Raw genomic sequence first — 21,730 nt, 5'->3', positions numbered from 1 at the left:
TCTCCCCATGGGTTTATGAAGAAAAATTAATTTACAAATTCAGAAAAAAAAGCCTTGGAATTTTGTTTTTATGAGGAAATCGATTAATTCTAATTTGCACTGTTGCTAGAGTTCAAGGTTGTCAAAATGAGCTGCACAATACTGTGTTTTTCTTATAAACAGAGCTACTAAAGCCATGTGATTCCACAGAAGTCTCAAATACGTTTTTCCTTCTAATCACACCAAGTTGTCAAAAAAAAAAAAAAAAAAAAAAAGAAATCCAGAAGGCATTTAAAAGCACCTGAATAGTAAAGATAGCAAGACTAGATTTAGCTTTTATAAACAGTAGTTATTAAAATTAAAGTTTCAGAAATGTAATCCTTCCTGTATTTAGGCAGTGATCATGTAAGGTACTGAAAAAAAAGTAATTCCAGATGAACTCCTGTGGTTAGAAAGAGAAAGATTTATTTTAAAAATGTTTCTTTATAGTGTGAAGCCTAGAAGCCTATGTCATATATTTAACCATCCATATTTTTGGACGTTCTCATTTTTAAATTTAAAGACCTCTGTACTTTTTATTCCATGCAATAGACTTCACACTGCTTCCCCTGCAAGTAAAATAAAAAAATTAATAAAAGATTCAATATTCTGTTTTCATTTTTGTTCCCTGTTCAACCATAGATCAAAGCATACCACTGCCACACACTAATTCACTAACAGTGTTTCTATATATATTTTTTCTTTTTTTGGACAGATGTATTATGCTAGGATAGGATAATTTCAACATCCTAAATTTTTGCTTAATTGCTATTACTTTTATTCTCTTTTTCATTGCAAAGGGCAATACATTTTCTTGCAAACAATTGGCAAACACTCCTGTGTTAGAAACAAACAACTGAATTTGGTGACACAAATTCAATCTCTTGGGGTATAAACAGAATACTAATAGGTGTTTGTGAAATATATTCATTCCCTCCTCACTCAATAAGTGCCTTGTAACTCACTTGAGGGCTCTGAGTTCTATATATTAAGATTTAAGTTTCAGAAGAATGCCAGCATGCACCTATGCCTACAGGCTTTCAGAACCACATTTTTTTTCTTTTTTTTTTTCTTCTCAATTTAATAGGTTTGAAGGCCTGATAAACAACATGAAGCAGAGCAAAACAGGAATGTTTACAACAGCATACACGTGTAGTAAACACCTATGTTTGTGGAATATATGCTGTACAAGGCAATGCATACTAGAGGCCAGATGATAACCTCAACTTCTAGCATATTACTGCTGTTGTTCTTCTTTTTCCTTCACTCTTTGTTCTTGATTGCCTCCAATTTTGCCACACTGAAATTTGTCTAGCTTAAGCTGATTATTTTTGGAAATTGTCAGTTAAAATGGTCCCGCTGCCTTGAAAATGAGGCTAAAAACATGAGATGGTCTATGATATTCAAGCTATGAGATCTATAATGGAAAGTTCTGTGTTTTATGAACTTGAATCCTAAGGGTAAATCTTTTACAGATATGTATGTTTTTCACAGAATCATTTAGGTTGGAAAAGACCTCTGAGATCATCTCGTCCAACTTTTCAAGTCCAACCTTTAGTCCAACCTTTTTACCCAATCTATGGCATTCCTCCCAGATCTGACAATGATATGAAGCAAAAAGCTTTAGTAAAGAATGTAAAAATTCAAAACAGATTGACTTGAACTTAACACCTTATACTTGCACCGATGGTCTACCTCTATTGAAAATGCTTGCCTCCTTCCTAGTTTCTAATGCTAACAAGATTGTGAATGTCTTGTTCTTACAGGCTGGATGAGTACCTTTTTGGGCAGAGCTAATGTGTGGTACAACATGTTAAGGGCAGCACTGGTGCCCATATGAGAAAAGCCATCTCCAGGCAATGCAGACAGCTTTAATCTACATGAATCCCAGTCACGGAGACATGCTGGGAGAAAAGTCTGACCAGCTGGGACAAGAGGCTGTGAATAAAAAAGGAAAGCAAAAGTCTCCTAAGAAAAGAAATTGGGAATTCACTAAGAATAAGGAGAAAGGAATGGGACTGACAAAACCTGTAACTAGTGCCAGGTGTCTGTGGGGAAGTGCAGGCAATACTGGGGTGAGAAGAGGAAGTCACAAAAACAGGAAGCAAACTGAAGAATAAGTACTTATTAGAACAAACTTCCTGCATCTGAAAGCTATTTCCAATATACTGCATGCTGTCATTTCTCATATGTGCATCTGCAATTCTGCTATTTCCCTTCACCTCTTTTCTAAAAAGAAAACCAAACCAACCAAAAACAACAAAAAAAGCTTTGCAGGTTTGACTTTGAATACCCTGGAAATGCTGGGTGAGTCTGGGGTTTGCATTTGTATACAAGACCAACAAATATAATGTGTCAAGTGCTGTCTATGTACAATGTAGAATCGCATGCAAACACTCCTGACAAAGTGACCTAAACTTGATTATTCCTCAAGCTGACATGTATCTTGTGAGATCCAACAATTTAACACAACTCACTCCCCAAACTATAGCATTTCCCCACCAAAAATAAGTTAAAAAATTTAAACCCAGCCAATGGCAAATTAAAGGAATTCAGTTGCAATCAGTGACATTTTCTCTGAATATAAAGTTCTTTGAGACCCAGTTAGCTGGATGACACACAGTCAGAATCTAAGAGCTGTACTGAGTTTGACCAAATCATGCAACTGGCTCTGTATCTCACCCCCAAGAAGAGCCATAAATAGATACCTAAAGATATAAGACACTCTCCCTGTCTCTAGCTATTTCCAGTTAAGGAATCTCCAGAACGAGATGTAGTTCAATCAATTAAAAAGTTCTCCACAGACATTTCTAGTCTCTCATTGAAGCAGTAAAAAGAAATGGCCATTCTGAAATAGGTGTTTTTCCCTGCTTCTGATCTATTCTCAACAAATCACAGGAAAATACAGCTTTTACACATGCATAAGAAAATTAATTCTGTAGGTTTCTAGCGCTTCCTTCAGACTGCAAATCTTGACTACTAAGTCTCCAGTCCTGCCAATGAAGTAATATGAAAAAGTTTCAATAAAGGTTTTAAAAGGTTTTAAAACTTCAGTAACATTTCCCTTCAACTGCATGAAGCAAACACACCGAATACTTGACAGCGCAGTGGTTTCTGATGACCCATATAACTTATCTGTGACATTCTTACTGTAGAGCAATGGAGATCCATAAACTCGAGCTAATAAAACTTTTACAGTGCAGCATATCAGCATGTAATATTTCTCAGTATATTGAAAGAGAAATTGTTCTAGTTCAGCACTGTACACTCAAGCCAGAGCTGACTTAGAATTGAGAATGACTTGCCAACAACTTCCTTAGTTTTAGGACAGACAGCTTTCAGATCGAACTGAAATTGCCGTGGCATCAGCTATGAGAAAGATTAATTCTCCAGGGTATTCAATTGCAAATGGCACATAATTATTTTAACAGGACATCAAGCAATGACATGACATAAACTTATGAGGTTAATTCCATGCCCACTGAAGTCACAGACAATCTTGAAAAATTACTGAATTGTAAAGATGCCGGAGTGGGAGATTTCAGTAGCATTTCAGAAAGCATAATTGACGTACTGAAAAAAAAAGTTTTTTTTCACATTTCTTAACAAAATGATACTGTCAAAAAAGTATAAAAAATTAAAATTAAGAATCTCTACATGATTTGAAGAGCTTTTTAAGAGCTCTGCTACAAATTTTTGCAACTTTTTCAGGACCTGATAGAGCATTCCGACAGCCATCTCTAATAGAAGTTAGAATACTTACCTGCATTTAAAGAAGGCAAGTTGTCTTTGCCACTTAGGCCTTCAGGGGCTGTACACTCACGAACCAATGCACACTACAAGTGAAACACAACCACATACATTACACATTCTGGCATAACAAGCAAATTTAAAGCAGTTCATAAATGGCAGACTAAAAAACAACACTGATAATTTCCCAGCCCTGCCAGTAATTGCCATTTACATTTTTATTTTTACATTTGTGTTCCAATATATTGTACCAGCATCAGAACTACTGCAGAGAAAGTGAGAAAATATTACCAGCTATTACATAATAGAACAAAAAGGTTTCCTACCAGAACAATGGCAGAGGCTAAAATAATTTGACTTCTTCTGTGGTTTCAGAGGGATTTCTTTCAACACGACATTTTTCACATGCACAGTGCCAGGAAGCACTCCATGAATTTTTAAACAAGGGAAAAGTAGGAACCAGAAGAAAACTTTAAAATGTGGTTGTGGTTTACAATTAAAGTCCTCTGTTATATAAGTGAATTAGAAGAAGATTCCTTTGATTAGGTTAGTGTATAAAGTAGAAGTAGTTAAAGTTTTTGGAGAAATCAACTGGTATGAAGACATGCTAACTGTACTAAGATGAATATTTTGTGTTCCTCCCCCAGTAAGAAAAAAAAAAAGCTTATGAAGGTGATAGGAAAATCAGGTAGCAGAATTCTTTTTAGATGTTCTGCTGCAGAGCTTGAAGCAAAGAGAAGACATGACGTGCTCCCTACCAGCTGACATCTCAGGTAGAATTGACTTATCAGCTTACTCCTCCCTGAGCAATCCCTAGGGCACAGTGTATCTAATGAGTTCACAAACGGAATGCAGAACTTCTCTCTTTGAAGTAATACAGCAACTCTACCTTCTTGCAATTACTTCTTGGGAATATACTCATAGATTGCATCCTCACTACGAACATACAAACTAGGGCTCCATGATGCAACACCATGACAACTAATTCCTAAAAATTGAATCCTTTAAAGACTACGAGAAATACAGCTGTCACAAGGTTACTCTTTCATGCAAGTATTAGAACCCCTTAGAAAGGTGCTATTAAAAGCATTAGAAAGGTGTTATTAAAAGCCTTCTGGCTACCCCGGAACAGACACAGACCATTAATAACATCTGAAATTATTGTGTGAAGTCTCATTCCACATTTTGAAATAGAAGAAAAATGAAAGAGAAGGCTAGAAAAAGTTAGTCTTGCATATCTTACGGAGGTTGTACAGTACAAAACCAGAAAGATTTCAGTGTTTTTTTTGGCTGCTTTGGAATTGGTCCCCCTAGTCCATGGGTTTAAAAAGGCTTTGGGACCTTTTGATGAGGATGGATACAAATAAAATAGTGTAAAATATATCCTTAGAGTTTGGCCCAAAAGCAGACTGTTTTGGCTAAGCAGGAAAGATACTGAGAACAATGCCCTTCTCTTCAAATATACATTATTTATAACATAGTATTTTTTGTTACCTCAAAAAAGAAAAAAATAAGGAGTATTTGTTTTTGCATCTCCTGCAGCATTATCTGAACTTAGTTGTTTTTTTCTCCTCCATCAAGAGCAGAATAAGGGAAGCATCTGAAGTACATCATAATATTAGTGTTGCAAAAATTCTGTCAGTGAAAATGAAACTTCAGAGACAGCTGTATTTCAGACAGAGGCAGCAGCTGTTATTTCAGTTGTCATCATAGTAGGGCCTCAGAAAAAGACCTTATTAATCACAAACCATTCAAACCCCAATAACGTTACTCAGAGTGGTCATTTATGAATCTTTCCCCAGCCCAAGCCTCTTGTCATCCATCTTTTCCACCCCTCCTTTGGATCCCCCATTCCTCCCAAATCCATTCCCACATATCTCCAAATCCCACATATCATCCCCATCTTGCATCTCCACCACTTCTGGCTGCAAGACCTGCCAAGTGGACACCATTTCTTCCCTAAAACCTTTTGTCCCTCCTCTTACTCCTCACCACGAGTCCACCAGCTCAAAATACCTGCATACACCCCCTATTCAACACTACCCTGTTCTAGCACTCTTAAGTACCATTGCTGCCACCCTCCACCCCTCTTGATTTTCTCCACCACTACGTGCTCCCATAAAATACAGCTGAACCTGCCCCTTTGCAAGGGGATTCACCTCTTCTTTGGCTCGCCTGTCTGTCATTCTTTCCAGGTTTTCAGTATTGTGGGCACAGGTTGCACTTAGAAATCCACATGAACAGGACTTCAAGGGCAGAAAACAGAGGAACTGTCCAAGGGAAAAAGAAATCAGATTTATGGCGTCTCTACGGACAATTGTTGATCAGGAGTGATTAAATAGGGTCAACTGAGGTCAAAATCAACTCTTTTTCTAAAAAAGGGGAGTGATTAGGAAACTGATAACAGAATATTACTCTCCACATTTCATGAAAAAGGATTTTTACTTCATAGAGATGAAGTGTACATAGGACTTCATTCCAGAAATTTTTGAATAACCACTTAACCCAATGTGGTATAAGTGATTTCATCATCTGGTACCTCTAATCGTTCTAATTAATTCTACGCAATGAACTGAGTGGCTACCTTTTGATCCTGTGCATCCGTTGTGATGTGGTCCATTTCCCCATCTTCGAACTCTCCCATCTTCACAAGGTTGACTTCAATGGTACCAACTGTCTTCCCACCATCAGAAGTTCTGGAAAGAAATCTGACATTAGGTCATCTGCAGCATCTCATTTCTTCGATAAAAATATTTTCAGTAAACATTTAGTTCCCTCTTTGTTCTGTATAGCTACTGTTCCGTACTTAACTCATTATTTACATCCATAAAGCAAACATTAAAAATAAGGCTTATTATGTTTACTGCACATGACTTAAAACAAGGGAAGTTTTCATCATAAAACAGAATTGGAAACTTCAAAATGGTGGCAGAAAATGCTCAGAAGAGGTACTAGGAAGCTGGCAAACAAGAAAAAATTTCAGAAAGAGTTATGTTAGATGTGTATTTCCATCAGTAACTGCCACATTCTTGGGACAGCTCTCACTGCAGGAAAATAAACCCTACTTCAACACAAATACCCTTACTGACCTTCAGAAAACAATCCTTGCGTCATGTCAGTAAAGGAAAGAAAAATCCCCCAACCGTTGTTCTCCACACTTCACCCAGCAAAATGGTGAAACCTGCAAGCTGCAGCCCTGCTGCTGGCATAGCACGGGGCACACGAGCTGACACCTGCTGCCCCTCAGCTTTGCCCAGCTGTTACGCACGGGCTATCCTGCAGCACGTGCTCCTAACACTGCTCCAGGTGGCAGAGCCCTGTCTCTGGGCTGGGCTCCCACAGTTTTACATCAACTTTATTTTTGTGTGCTGTAATAAGGTCTAAATTAGGTCAGAGGAAGCCAGTTCTTTAGGCTGATTAAAGTTAAGCACATACGTCCGTCTTTCCAGGCATGGACACATTTATGATGCCAACTCAAACCTTGCTTTTTCTACATTAAAATCTCCAAGCATAGCTACTCCAAGCTTCAAATTTCAACATTTATATTTTGTTACAAGCCATTATATTTCAGTGTGTGACTCCGTGAAATATACTCATCTTGCAAGTACACAGCTTGAATATGTTCTTCCATAAAAGCTTGAAAATTACACATAATTCTCCATACTTTACATGTGTCACTACTTAATTTGCTGTAAGCTAAATTCATTAGTGACAATAAAATGAAAGAATGCAAAATGAACCAATTCCAGATAGCCCTGCAACCCAAGAAGAAGCCTCTGTTAATTAACAAAGTATACAGAAGAAAAATAATGAAAAAAGGTTCAATGTCCAAAGGGTGTTTATGAGCAAAGGTACATACTAATCCTGAAGTATATAAAATGCAATTTAAGTGTCTTCTGAATTCAGAATGTTCCCCTGAATTACTACATAGAGGTTTCACTTCATTTTTTTCCTTCCTAGGTCACAACTACCATGCAAACTGGGCTACCTCAGCAAATGGACTACAGCATTTCTAAGGAAAAAGAGAATACAAGAGATGTTAGCATATCATACATACATTTAAAAATCATAGCAAATGCTTGACTACAGGACTGACAATTTTTCAACAGCTTAATGTGTCCTGATCGAAGTGTCAAGTGGATGATCTCATTGCCAAGCTGCCTTAAATATGCAACAGCACTTGACTGTTTCCTGAAAGGACAAAGTTTGCATTCACTTGACCATCAGAAGTAAAATTTTGCCCTTCCATTTTTTAGGAATCGTGATTTCTATGGCCAAAGAGACCTACAAGTCTGGCACTGACCTAGATAAAACAGACCTGATGCAAATTTACACCAGTGTAAATTAAGAGTATAAGTGAATACTGAGCAACAAAGGTATTCAATTTGCAAATAAACTGATAAAAGCCAATGAGCTAAGTTGTTTGAGTTAAATAAAATAAAAATGGAAATTCTAGTCACACTTTCTCAGTCATCTCATTTTCTTTAGAAAACTGAATATCCCCTCCTTGCTGCTACTAGAAGCATGCCCCCTGCATGGCAGTGAGCACTGCATTGCTTGCCTGCACAAGCAGCACACAAGGGGAAGCTTTCTCCATACGTGTTGAAAGAAATACAATGGATGTAATTTCACTTTATATCAATTTTTTCAATTATTTTCTTCTCAAAATCACTCATGTTCTGTTTTAATACACATGTAATATTACAATCCAAAACATGCAGCAACTACAGGAGCAGACAATGGAAAAGAATAAAACTGAACAGTAGGACTGTTGCATTTTAATTGTACTCCTTCCCTCATGTCTGTCAACTTTCCACATGGAAATACAAAATCACAATTAAAAACAACTTCACCAAGTTTCTTTTTGATGCTAGAGGCACACAAGTCGACAAAAAGCTCTATAAATGTCCAGAGACAAGCCATCATTAGCTGTGTCACACACTGAATTTAAAATACCACTGGCACATGAGTCTTCAAACAACAGACATGTCACACACGTAAAACCTTCCAACAACATCATGAGGTTAAAAATTTGTTTAAAAGAAAATTGAAAGTGAGAAACAGAATTGATGCAGTGGGAAAAATAAGAAGCCCGCTGACCACACTGAAATAAAATAGGAAACTGTATTATTTTACTTTGCACTAAAACAAACAGTATAACACATTAGATACACATATTTTGTGCCATTTGCTTGGACAGACAGGAGAAGGCACACACACTGTCAAGCAGAGCATCAGGAAAATAATTAACTGGCTTTAGGATACTTCATAACGTATTAGGTTAGAAAAAGCTTATTTGCTATTGTACAATAAAGCTGAGAAGTGCACTCTGCACTGACACGCTGCAGTGAAGACTGTCCCTGCAGCAGAACACTTATAGTCACAAGACAAGATTCAGTACAGACCCACAGGAGTTTAGTATTGCACAACGAGGATGGCACCTTGACAAATCTGCATCACAACTTTACTAACACACACCATGGGGATGGGGAACAGAACAGTAAGAATAAATACCTGTCAATGTCAAGAAGCCCAAATTTGGCAGTAACTCTAGTTGGCTTCTGCAACTGGAAAATTTGCAATGATTTTAATTTCTTTTAACACAGCTTGGGACGACTGCCCCATGTTTGTCCACAGAGCATCTGCATTTGGAATATTATCAAAAACAGGGTGGTAGAATAGTGATTTCTAAACCAGACTTGGAATGCAACACCAGAGGATGCAGGCTTCAGCAGCAAAGCTGGCAATGTTTCAGTCTAATAGTAACCATTCAATCCAACCTGCCTGCATCCCCCAGTGCTCACTTCACCTGCCACAGCTGCAGTCCTGTGACAATCTACACCCATCTACACTGAAATTCCATCTCACGAACCTTGAGGAGGTGGTTCCAGGTGAAACTGCAGGTTTTGAACTTAAATAAATACTTTTCTTTTGGATTTCTCTGATGAAATACTTTCATCAGAGCTAAATGCAACAACTGCTATTCAGCTCACTCAGTCAATTCCAGACATTTGTGAAGTTGTCCTGAAATCAGCTCAGGTTTAAAGCTACAATTGCTTACTAACGCTTTTAATATTAAAGTTTATCATATGTATGGATTTGCTTACCATCTCAAGTCCCTAAGGACCTCCAGGTTAATACCAGCTCCCTCAAATACAAGAGAAAGAGCTACCCAGTACCATCCCAAGCAACAAAAGTGCATGCCCACCTTACTGATGATAAAAGGTTGATGTGGGCATCCAGAGAGGAATAAACTAACAATCTAGCAGTGGAAAAGCAGGTGAGTTAGATGGACCGAGAACAGCAGTCGTTCGCCTCCAATGCAGTACTCATCGAGTCTCATTACTGTGTATTGAGCATGTAAATTTAGGCCTGCTAATTGGTTCCCATGGCTATACCTTTCTTCCCAAAAAATGGCTTAAGAACACAAAGAAAAAGAGAAGCAGACTGTGTATTTGCATAACAGTGTTAATTATAGATGACAAAGTGACTGACTGCCTGAAAAGCAAACGGCATGATTTTCAGGCTATCAGGCAGCCCCATTCTCCAGTGCATAATACACAACAAATGAAATTAGCACAAACTAACATACATACCACCATAAAATCCATTTTCTCCACAGATGCAATATATTTTGAAATACGTAAGCATAAAATTACTGTTCTTGTATAGAAATGTTGCTGCTTTTGTTTATTCTGCAAAACCACAATAAAGCCTATCTCAACCAATATTGATTTAAACATGTCCACTGGTAAATAACATTTTGTAAAACTCTCAGATAAATAAAGTTTTGTGATGTTCAATCAGCTCTCCATTTTCATGATTTCAGTGAAATGTTGATTAAGCTTCATGTCAAAACAAGTTTTCCCTCAACTCTCTGGGAGATTTGCCTGGCTTATAAAAGTCGAGTCTGCTTCCTGGGGTGGATGACGTGACACAAAGCAGCCAAGAAATGGTTTCAGGAAGGAGACCAGGTAGTTGCAGACAGGCTCATACTGAATTTTAATAGAGAAAAGCAGCTAAATATATCGTATTCTATAGTAATTATTTCCCAAGGAAGTTATATATATTTAAACCACTGCAGAAATGACAGAGCTGCTTTCAAACCTTACTTAGTTAATCCAACACGGTGAATCTAACTCCTCTTCAAGAGTAGTTACATGTCTGCTGGCCCACTGAACTACAGGACATTTGAGGGGCAGTGTTATGAGGGGGAGGAAAAGCTTGGGGTACTTTGTTTTTCTCTTTTATATGGTGTGTCAGGATTATTTTGCCCAACTTTTCAAGAAACAGATAGCTTATCTCCTTTATTGAAAGGAAATGGGTTTAGTCCTGCCCAAGATTAATGAAATACAACAGCTAAAATAAAGCAGACTGAAAGACAAATAGACATTGTCCAAGAGGTCAAAGCAACACAGAATAAACAAACATTTTGATTGCCTGACAAACACAATTGCAACCAAAAAAGAGTTCTGAACAAACAACAAAGCACAAGATACTTCTACACATCTGCTGGATCAATACTTTCATTAATTCAACAGAAAACCCAGAAGTCTGGATGCTGTTCCTGTCAGGAGACAAGTCAGAAAAGTGGCCGGTGGGGGGATGGAGAACAAGACTATGCTGCCCCTTGTTTTAATGATTTCAATTTGCACACCATTGAAAGGTTTGGAACTTTTGAAAGTTACCATGGCATAGACAAAAAAGAACCTCCATAAAAGTACAATCAGTCATGTATGTAAGGAAAGGCCAGAGAATACAGGACTGACAGACATCCATGGCCACATTTGCTCAGATAATTTTTGTAACTGATGCACCCCATCCCAGTTCCTGGCTTTGTAGAGTTGAAATCATTGTTATAAGGCTCTGCTTACAGGAACGGAAAGAATTAACCCTAATTTCACAGTGAAGTGGCCTACTTCTTTCACACTGCCTACTACGAGGAACATCTCAGACAGATGGACCTTAATTTCACAGAACATAAAAGAGCACTATCATCTTTTGCCAAGCTTGCTGCTTCTTACATATTAATTTACTGGAAATCATACCCAAATCACCTGAGCTAAAATTGACCTTCCTGGAAACAGGACAAACTACCACCACGTGGGAAGCAGCTAATGGATGTACTAATCACTAGCCCTATACAAAAGACCTTACACCCCACCCCAACAGCACAAAACAACCTACACCACACACACCACCACACAATTATGTTATATATAGAAATAAATATATACATATAACACACGTTGTGTATATAAATATATCCTATATGATTCTATGATTTCTTATATAGAATTATAGATCTCTGCCAGCCCTCCAAAAAAAGCCTCCAGAAAATAATTGCCAAAATACAAGAATACTCCTTTAAAAACACTTCTATATTGCTAACGTTGTACCTCCGAAAGACAAATGCAAGACACAATAAATGAGCATGACACTAAAAAGGAATAAAAATAGTCAAAATATAACCAGCTTCTCTAATTAGACCAATATCTAAAGGACACAGTTATTTCCAGATTCTTAAATCTGTATTTCAGATCTAACAAAATAGCAATATTAAATCACAGGAACTCCCTGGCAAACTCCCATCCAAAGTGTATCAACAAAAATTAAATAAAATTGCATTCTCTGACAAGGCCCTCTGTATATCTCCCATCCTTCTAACAGATACGAATACAAGAGAACAATGGGAGGAAAACAAGTTCTGATTACTAAACTGCTCTGGATAAAATGCCATCGAAGACAGGCAGATCATTTGCATCTTTTGTGCTGTTGAATAGTCATAACCAGGAAACAATCCAATATTTAAAAGGTTAGGAATATATTTTTTTAACATAAATAAATAAATTAAACCAACTGAAGACTATCACATAATATATCCACAATATTAGAGTTGTTATAACATTTGTCTTTTAGTATTAGCTGCACAAAGTGGACAAACAAGACAAAATATTATTTAAAAGCAAACCTGAAAAGGCTCAGAGGTTCAATTGAAACAAGGCTGGCAAGCTGTCATTTATTGTTCATTAGTTATCTGAACTTTTGGTTTGCGTATTAGATAGGTAGGCTATACAATGTTCTCAGCTTCTGAAATTTTACATTCTTTTGATTTTACATTTGACTGCATAGTCACTTATTATGGCTCCTGTCCAAGGCATTCTTTCAGGTCAAGGTTTCAATATACCAATTACAGAGGCAAGCAAAATTTGTCCCCCCAAAACTGAGAATTTGAAATTCTGTAAAAATAGGCTCTTACAACATGAACTTAGATTTATCTACCAAAACATTTCCATAGAGAGTAGTAAATTCACATTTTATCTGATCCTGTTTTCTACTTAAGAAAAAAAAATATCCTATTGGTAATAATGGCATTTTCTGTGTTTGGGTGAAGCTAAAATAAAGGCATTTTGTTAACTTTGCCTCTAAACTACATACATGTATGTGATTACTACTGTTATAGTAGAAAAGCTGCTATTACAGTTTGAAGGCTGCTATGGTAATAAAACCAAAATATTTCAACAGGTTTCCTTTCAAAAAAATGTAGTGTCCTCGAGATAATGGAAGTACATCATCATCACTGAACAGGTCATAATTTAGACTCCCAGCCAAATCAAGGCTTGCTTGATGTTCAACTCATGCACGTAGGATGAACCTTTCTTTTTTCTAAACAGTACCCATGTGCGTTATCCCAGGCAGAACATACTCCGAAAGATGCCAGATCATGTTGCACATGCTGCACATCTTGCAGTTTTCCTTGTCAGAACTTCTCACTCTGAAAATTCTGCTCATGTAGAAACAGAGTTTGGGCACTAGCTCTGCAAGTTTTAGCTCTGCCATACTTAGTAATCCCAAATAAACCTCCAGCGGGTTTGCAAAAATCAGCTCAACACCATCTCTGCATTTTACACAGTCCAATGAATTTCTTAAGAAAAATCACAATCTAAAATGTGTCCTCTAACCTTAAAAGGGTTTTGATTTATATCTTGATTTATATCTTGATTTATCTTACAGCCATAAATCAGTATCAGAGGTGAAAACTGAACTCTTCAGTGCAGAGCTTTAATAAATACCTGTTCAGCACAAAACTAGATTTCAAACACTATACCTGACTCTCCTACAGATCTGTGCCCTGTGTCACTGAACAGAGTTGTACATCGAACCCCACTGACATCTGAGTTGGGCTGCATGTAATGATGAGGTTAGCAGACAGCATTGATTTCACAAGAGAAGTCTTAACTCATTATGTCCACTGTCTTTAAGTATGCTTCACAGCCAAACCAGCCAAGTGTACAATATTAATTCTTTAAGACAGACACGAAATGAAACTGAGAACCTTACACTGCTTTCTAATAAGAGACTTGGAAACAAACCCACTACCTCAAGTTCGCTGCAATTCTTCCATAGGTTATACCACAGAATTACTAACCTTCTCTAATCTGACACACGGCAAACTCCAGCTTAAATAATTGGTATTTCATTTTGACTTTGTGCATGGCAGAAACAGAAGCACTTCAAGTTGATATCTAATATACCTAAGGTAATATGGAGTTTCAAATACAGTCGAGCAGGAATCAACAAATGCCATGGGATTATTAACCTGACATGGTTTACTACAGATAAAAATGCTTACCTGAGGGTAAGGGTCAGCTGTTGCTCCTTTGACTTCACCAAGTCTCCTACTCTAAAAGTTGCACAGCCCAGGAAGCTTCGCTACAAAATAAAGCAGAAAAGACAAGATTTATTGATTTTTGAAGTTTTGTTATTTTTTTGGCCATGCGCCTTGAAATCTTACTTGCTACCAAGAAAAAATACTACAGTCCAACATACTAGTTTGACACATTATCTGGTAGAAATGTGGTACACAACTGTAACGCTATCATCATTAAGTTGTTCAATACTGGTTTTATGGGCAGGAACCTCTCTCTTTTGTTAAAACCTGTCTGACAACCTTAAAAATAATAGGCTGCAAAGTGTACAGCTGCAGTAAAGTTTTCATTCAGTATCAGCATTTGCATTTTGCATCTTCTTTCTCTATTCCTATATTTCAAATTTCTACATTACAAGGAATGATAAATTTTCAGTGTTTTACCAACGTTGTTCTTGCTGTTTTTTTCCCAAGGCACTAGCATCTATATGTTCCAAATGCAGATGTATTTGGCTATGAAGCTACTTTTACACAGAGTTCAGGGCCAGGTTATCAACAGAAATGTTATACTGCTGTAGTTTATAGTAGCATTTGCTTCCATTCTAGGGTGGACCTATTCATTGCAATATGAGTATAGAGCAATGTGCTAATGCAATTAGAATTTCTAAAGATAAGTTAAGCTACTACACTATATCTATTCCTTGCATCAAAATCACCTTCACACACCATCAGGAATACAGTGCAAGGAAGAAAACACTCATCTTTTCCTTTATTACTTTTCATCCTTGCTCATACTTCACTGCATATTGCTAAAGTCTCATTTGGTCAGTTTGTCCGACAGTATTCATCTTGCCTTGGGAAAAATGGAAAAAACTGTCCACAGCCACCTTCTAGGCATAATTTTTTTTTAATATACAACTAATTATAATCTATTCACAGCAAATAATATTAAGATCATAAGGTTATGCTGAATTTTTGCAAGAGAACATTAAGAAACAAAGTTTTTGTTTATTATGTTACACTGATTTTACTGTTGGAATCGCAATCAAAATAAAATTCCATGGTAAATTATATATAGTCTTAGGTATCCAAATTCAAGCAGAATAAAGTTGCGTTCATGTGAAATCAACATGATGCATGCAAAAAACAACTGCTACCTTTGGAGAAAAAGAGAACAGAATTTGTAGCTACTAAGAAACAACATCTTTTGGTAAAACAAAAGAAAACAAACAAACCTGCAGCTGCTTTCTTTCAGGAAGGCCAGCTGGATATTGTATACTTGCATACCGGCAATAAATGTCTACAGCAAGATAGGTTTTTGTGCATATAAAATGTACAGTTCAAATCATAATCCTCAATTTAGGTAAGCCACAACACTGGTCTTCAACTTGGTAAGATATGTTATCCGCTATGGCTCATTCCTAACTAAAATGCAGGCTTAAAAATAGATAATTGATTTCCTGTGTTTTGGTTGGCACTTAGGCAGCAGAAGAAAAAAAGATGCAAGCTGAGAGTCTAGGGAAGCCTGGGAAAGCAGCAGATTTGGGAAGTACTGAACAGGAAGTAAGGAAACAAAAAAGCCTATATGAAATACCCAGAGAAAAACAACAGTCATACAAGCAAAGATCATGGTTAGTTTTCACTGCCAAAGTGAAGCATGTACTTGTCTAGGTGTGACTCACACTGAGATGCACACTTGCTAGAGTGAACACACAAACATCTTCCTTTAGATCAGTCAACATGACAGCTTTTTTTTATTTTTTATTTATTTTTTTTTTTTTTAACCGAAACTCTACAGGGGCATGGTTAGCTCAGGTTTTTCATGTTACAAGAGAACATCCTTCTTATCCCGAAAAGAATATTTTCTGCAGCACAACTACATAGCAGCCTTCATTGGATATTTCAAAGCAGCTGAGTGCTCGCAGCCACAACCTTATCACTTGGAAAGAGGTAGAGGGATATTTGGAATGAAACTGATAAAGGCTTGGGGCTTCTCTCTGCAGTAAAATAGAACTATACATCCATTTCAGAACCCAAAGTAGGAGTCCCCACATGATCAGGGCTAAGAGGTGATGACACAGCTCTTATCTGTGATCTTGAAGCTTTGGTCAGTGTACCCACTAACCATCTCTGAGTGTCACACATAGTTCTTCAGGGGCTTAAAATTAAAACTGAATAATTTTATGAGCTTAAAAAATTCCACTAACTCGCTTGTTTCATATTCTTATGCTCATTTAGAATAAAACTTTCTTAACCTGACAATGCAATTAGGAATTATTTGCAAAATTAAATACAATTGAGAATGATCCCATGACCTAAATGCAGACAGCCATGCTTATGTTTAAGGGTTCTAATTTCAAATGATGCTGGATATTACTTTCTCTGAACTGATTTAGAGATAGATGGTATACCCTAGGGCCTGAACTGGCAGTCTACAAACCAATCAAACTTCGCATGTGTAACTCGGAAAGGCTTTAAAATTAGACTTAAAATAGAATGGCTGCTGTAATGCTAATTACAGAGCAATGTTCCTCTGTAATTTTGCTAGTAGAGTACTTACGATTATAAATGTGAGGATATGAGCCTTGACTAGTTTGGTTAATAATCTTGCCTAGCCAAAGAGAAAAGTCCCTGTAATAGGTGTAGGAAAAGATGGAACACATTGATTATTTCATTAAGATTGAACACTGACAAGTTACAGATTTTTCAAACACTAGTTGAAATGCTGGAAACTATGCCAAGGAAGCCCTGGTAATGCAGGCAAGTCAGAACCTTAGATTAATATTTCCAAAATCCCAGATCTTGTTTAGTCTTTTATTCAGCTGTAGAGGACTAATGTTTCGCTGTCCCATGCAGCCTCCATATTACTTGGGAAGCTCTAGCCTAAGATACAGAAAAGATATCCCAATACCTTTGCCAAAATCAGCCCAGACACATAGAAAACTGAACTCGCTATCTACCATCAGTGCCATTTCTTCATCTGAACCCAAAGGCAACTCCTACAGCAGAACTATTTATACTCTGCACATGAAAAGGAGAAAGCACCAGGTCAGCCTCATTGAGATAATGTAACTCCATGCTCTCAATCCAGATCTTGCTACTTGCATGGCAGTAGCAAGAAGTCTAGATAGTTGTGTTTGCCTCAGGTAAATTTCAGCTGAAAATGGTTTTCAATAAATAAATGAACGGGGTGACAGCAATCCCCAAGCCTGTTAACTCCTGCCTTGACTCTTTTTTAACCCAACTTGTGCTATTAAAACAGGAAAAAAAAAAAATAATAAAAAAACTAGCTTGCCAGCTCCTGTTTAGGCAGAGTGCCATATCTCTTGTTTGGTGAATATGTCTGCTGATGAGGTGAAAAAAATCCATCAATGAAAAAATTGCTTACTCCAACATCAGCTCTGGGCTCCTTGTGATCAGGTAGGACACTGGTGCGGACCTGAAAGGAGAGAAAAAAGGCAAGCCAAACATTAATTTTGTTGTCACTTTCCTATAATGAGAGAAGTGCCCATATATTTTTTCCTTATATTTTTCTATATTTAAAAGCTGATTATAAAGGGAAATATGTATGCATGTATAATTGAATAACATTTAATTAATAATTTAACCACAACATTTTCTGGTTTCTTTGGAGAAAGAGTACAGTCTCTCATCATTATCAATTTATCATTTTGAACTTCCCTTTTTTTGACTTTAATCTCAGACATCCATTATTTTACTACAACTTCTGTTTTTTCATTATGTATTTTAGGTTTTCCTGAGCAAAACACAAAGCTTTGAATGCTGCATTTATTCAGAAACGGGAAAGACTCAACTTCCTGGAGTAACATGTTCTAGTCTTACCTTGGGAGACAAGAGATGTATGAAGAGATCAAAAATCAAGCAAGAAATACAACTTGTAACTTAGGTGAAATTCATAACATTTACGAGTATTTATACTAGTGATTTACTTTGTAAAACAGCATAACTGGTGTATACATGTATACCACAGCTTATAACACCAGGAAAAACACTAGTGTGCTAAAGTGGATGCTCATTTCACATATTCATTTTTTATTATTTTGTTTTTAAAAACTGTATCTTATATACGTAGTTTCTAGTGTTCTTAAATACATATCTAAGTGTCAAATTTCTCTAGGCATAAATGCTAAATTCAGCTTTAATTAACTGTCCTTTTTCATCATATAAAGCAGCTTTATCTAAAGAACACTTCTTTTGGTCATTCACAGCAGTGTCACATCCACACATACTGCCAAGCATTCAAAAGACCGAATCATTATCGTTTGTGAAACTTTTGCATCTGCCCTTAATTAAAGCCTCTGCATTTCAGTTTGTGATTGAAGGCTGCGTTCACAAGCCACATGAGTTTTGCTGAGAAATAATGCTAGATCCTTTTCTCAGTTACACCAGGTTTACTGCATCAAATCCCCTCTGGCTTTCAATGAGTTCCCAGTACCTACTGCAGCAGGCTGCTCAAATGCCCTATCCTGACAGCACAACGCCCAGATATTTTCCACATGAGGCTAAGCATGTGGTAAAAGGCTACTGAAAGCAGTCACAGAAAAATTGACTTTAACTCCTTCAAACTAGAGCTTTCCAAGAAAGCATTCACAATTTCACTCCCTCAGTACAACTCTGGCAGTGGTGTAAAAACACACATGCAGATGATTTTACCATCTTGTCACCTGGCAGTGACCACCAGCACCCTTCTTTCCCTCATAGCCCCTTTTGCACAGAAGGCAAGCACTGAATTCTTCCAACACAATGACCACAACTCCATAGAAAGCTGGTATGATTTGCTCTATACCAAGGGACAACTTAAGCTGTTTGTCCACCTGGAAGGGTCAAGCAGAAGGGCCAGCATACCTGCATGCAGTTGGACACTTTTCCCAGGCAAGGTTAGATGATGACTCTGCAGAGCATGGAGTCAGAAGCATTTGTTTGTGCAGCAGCAAGACTACGCACTACCTCTGAGCACACTTTACAAGAAAGAATGAGGTTAGTAGAAATTATAAGACCTAAGTCTCTAAAAGTCATCTGCTTTTCCTCCCATCTTCCCGCTTCTCTGTGTAGGCTGCATCTCACACTCTTCCTAGAGAAGTGTAGGTGTACTTCATTTGCCAACACATGGCACAAAGTAAGCATTGGGAGATGCCTCCTCAGAGAGGACTGAGGTTACCAAGTTTAACAGCTTATGCAGGTGCATAACTAGGTGTATGAGTGAAAACCAGCAATCAGATATGTGATCACAAACTTTTGTGTTTTTTTTTTTTTTTTTTTTTGATTTTTTTTTGTTTTGTTTTTGTTTTTCTAAAACTTATTTACTTACAGCTTGGGCATATGATCAAAGCTGTCTTCAAACAAATTGACAACCACAGTTCAGAAATCATGTATTACTTAGGAACTCTCCCCATAACAAGTATATCGCAACAAACACGCCACCTCTGCAACATCCAAGCGGGAGCTGGAACAGGCCAGCAGACAGAAGATCTGTACATTAGGAGTGCTTTGGGACACGCTACAAAGAATCAGATCAGCCCCACCAAGGTTTATCGACTCGACATAATTGCCAGCCATACCGGAGCTGTACTGTCTTGCCTCTATGGAAATGATACAGGCTATATCTACATAATGGTCCGTTGCAGCTCCAATTCCAGAAGGATTTTACAGCTTGGGTACAGGGCCAGACTCAGCACAGCTCACAGCTTCAGCTGCTGACAACATTAGTCTGCAAATTACTACACGCACAAATGGAGAACTGACTGCACTGAAGTTACACTGGGAGGAAAAAAAGACTGCTCTTGCTATTCCATTTTCTCCCATAAAGCTCTAAGATCACATATGCCCCAAAACTGAAACACAGAAAAATGAAAGTCACACTTCTGAAATACAGTTGTAGCAACCTCACCTTCTCTAGGTCTAATCAATTCCACAACTACTTGTAAGATAAATAACTAATCCCTGAAGGCAAAATCCCACATTTCAGAGTCAAAGTAAATATGAAAAAGCTGTAATATCTATCCATATAAATCTAAATAATCTTAACATGTTTTCACAGAATACAGTGAAAAATAGGAGGAGGAAGAAGTTTATTTGCCTTGTTGACATGGTATACAGAATGAGAACTACTCATTTTTCTAACCTATTTCAATCAACTTTTTTTCTCCAGAGAGAAAAGGATCTGTCAACTGCAAGGATATGTGAGAGATTAGAAGTGACAAAATGGTCTTTATAAATTAGAGACAACTAGTATTTGAGTCCTAGCAACACTGAAAATAGACGCTCTTCTGCTACTACTAATTTGTTCTTTATTGAGACTTGGGCTGCACATACTCTAGCACTATCAGTTTCTACTGCACATTGCATTGAAGTGAGAAGGAAAACTCATGTATTGCAGCACCTAGTTAACTCTCAGCAAACAGTTAATACAGACCTATGCTGCAAGGCATCTTTTGCATGATGAAATCATCAGCACGCCCTTGTGAACAGCTGCTGGCAAGCCATGACCTTTACACTGTGGTTTCAGCGCACACAGTTTGCACCCATGAAGAAACACCTACAAGTGATGGTTTGACCCTTGCAGAGGTCTGAAACAGCATCTCTGCACAGACCTCTCAGCTGCCACACACATCCAGCCATGTCAGGGAAGCGACAACACGTTCAGCCACTCACAGAACCCCGCTGAATGCTCAGCACTGCCTGGCAGGGGCAGCAACGCAGTGCACTTCAGTTAACCTCCCCACTAACCTCGAGTCAAAATTGTGAAATTATTATAATGACTGCTTAAACATTATTAATGTAATAATGCAATAATTAAATCACTATAAAGACCAGTGTTATATTAGTAAAGATATACATGCCTTTTCTCCATCTGTTTTGTTGTTGTTTTTTTTTCTTACACAAAGCACAACCATGTGAAAAAAAACCTTCTGTAGTCTTTTCTGTAGTCTTATATAAGTACTGGATATTCTAGGCAATTATAATTTTAATATAAAGCAACATCCTCTTTGAAGTATTAAGTCATTACAATCAGGCAGTAAGCCAGTTGCTTTCTTGCCTTTGATGATTTCAGGGAATCACTCCACATACAATTTTTAAAGTCTGTTGTATACCAGGAACAATCTGCAAAGTCTGAAGAGTAAAAACCCTGTTCAGGATGCTCGTGATGCCCTTCTTCCCTCCATGTTTGCACTGTGAGAAGTCACAGAAGGCACATTTGAGCTTCTGTGCGCAAGCTACTGATGGAGCATAGCTAAGCTTTTTGGGCTATTCATTTATATGGACCAGCCAACAGGGAGCTGTTACTTGCTCAAG

The 21,730-nt window shown here is 37.5% G+C and overlaps 1 protein-coding gene across 19 annotated transcripts in view; it reads right to left on the bottom strand.

Moving 5' to 3' along the window:
* Positions 1-21,730, bottom strand: part of INPP4B (inositol polyphosphate-4-phosphatase type II B) — a 359,615-nt gene that overhangs the window by 163,524 nt on the left and 174,361 nt on the right. For 13 of the 19 annotated variants that reach the window (XR_011808668.1, XM_072036748.1, XM_072036745.1 and 10 more), the window contains 5 exons: positions 17,805-17,855; positions 14,402-14,481; positions 6,353-6,464; positions 5,928-6,038; positions 3,782-3,854 (listed from right to left, as the gene is read on the bottom strand). Coding sequence is in view for 18 of the 19 variants with exons in the window: in XM_072036748.1 (XP_071892849.1) it covers positions 3,782-3,854; positions 5,928-6,038; positions 6,353-6,464; positions 14,402-14,481; positions 17,805-17,855 (427 nt within the window). In the remaining variant the exon portion in view is untranslated. The remainder of the gene's footprint in view (positions 1-3,781; positions 3,855-5,927; positions 6,039-6,352; positions 6,465-14,401; positions 14,482-17,804; positions 17,856-21,730) is intronic. The other 6 variants (XM_072036752.1, XM_072036761.1, XM_072036755.1 and 3 more) reach the window with 1 other exon arrangement.

The sequence above is a fragment of the Anas platyrhynchos genome, chromosome 4 (genome assembly GCF_047663525.1).
Source record: "Anas platyrhynchos isolate ZD024472 breed Pekin duck chromosome 4, IASCAAS_PekinDuck_T2T, whole genome shotgun sequence".
Taxonomy (NCBI): domain Eukaryota; kingdom Metazoa; phylum Chordata; class Aves; order Anseriformes; family Anatidae; genus Anas; species Anas platyrhynchos.
The sequence above is the reverse complement of the archived record's forward strand: the minus strand, read 5'-3'. Positions and strand labels throughout refer to the sequence as shown.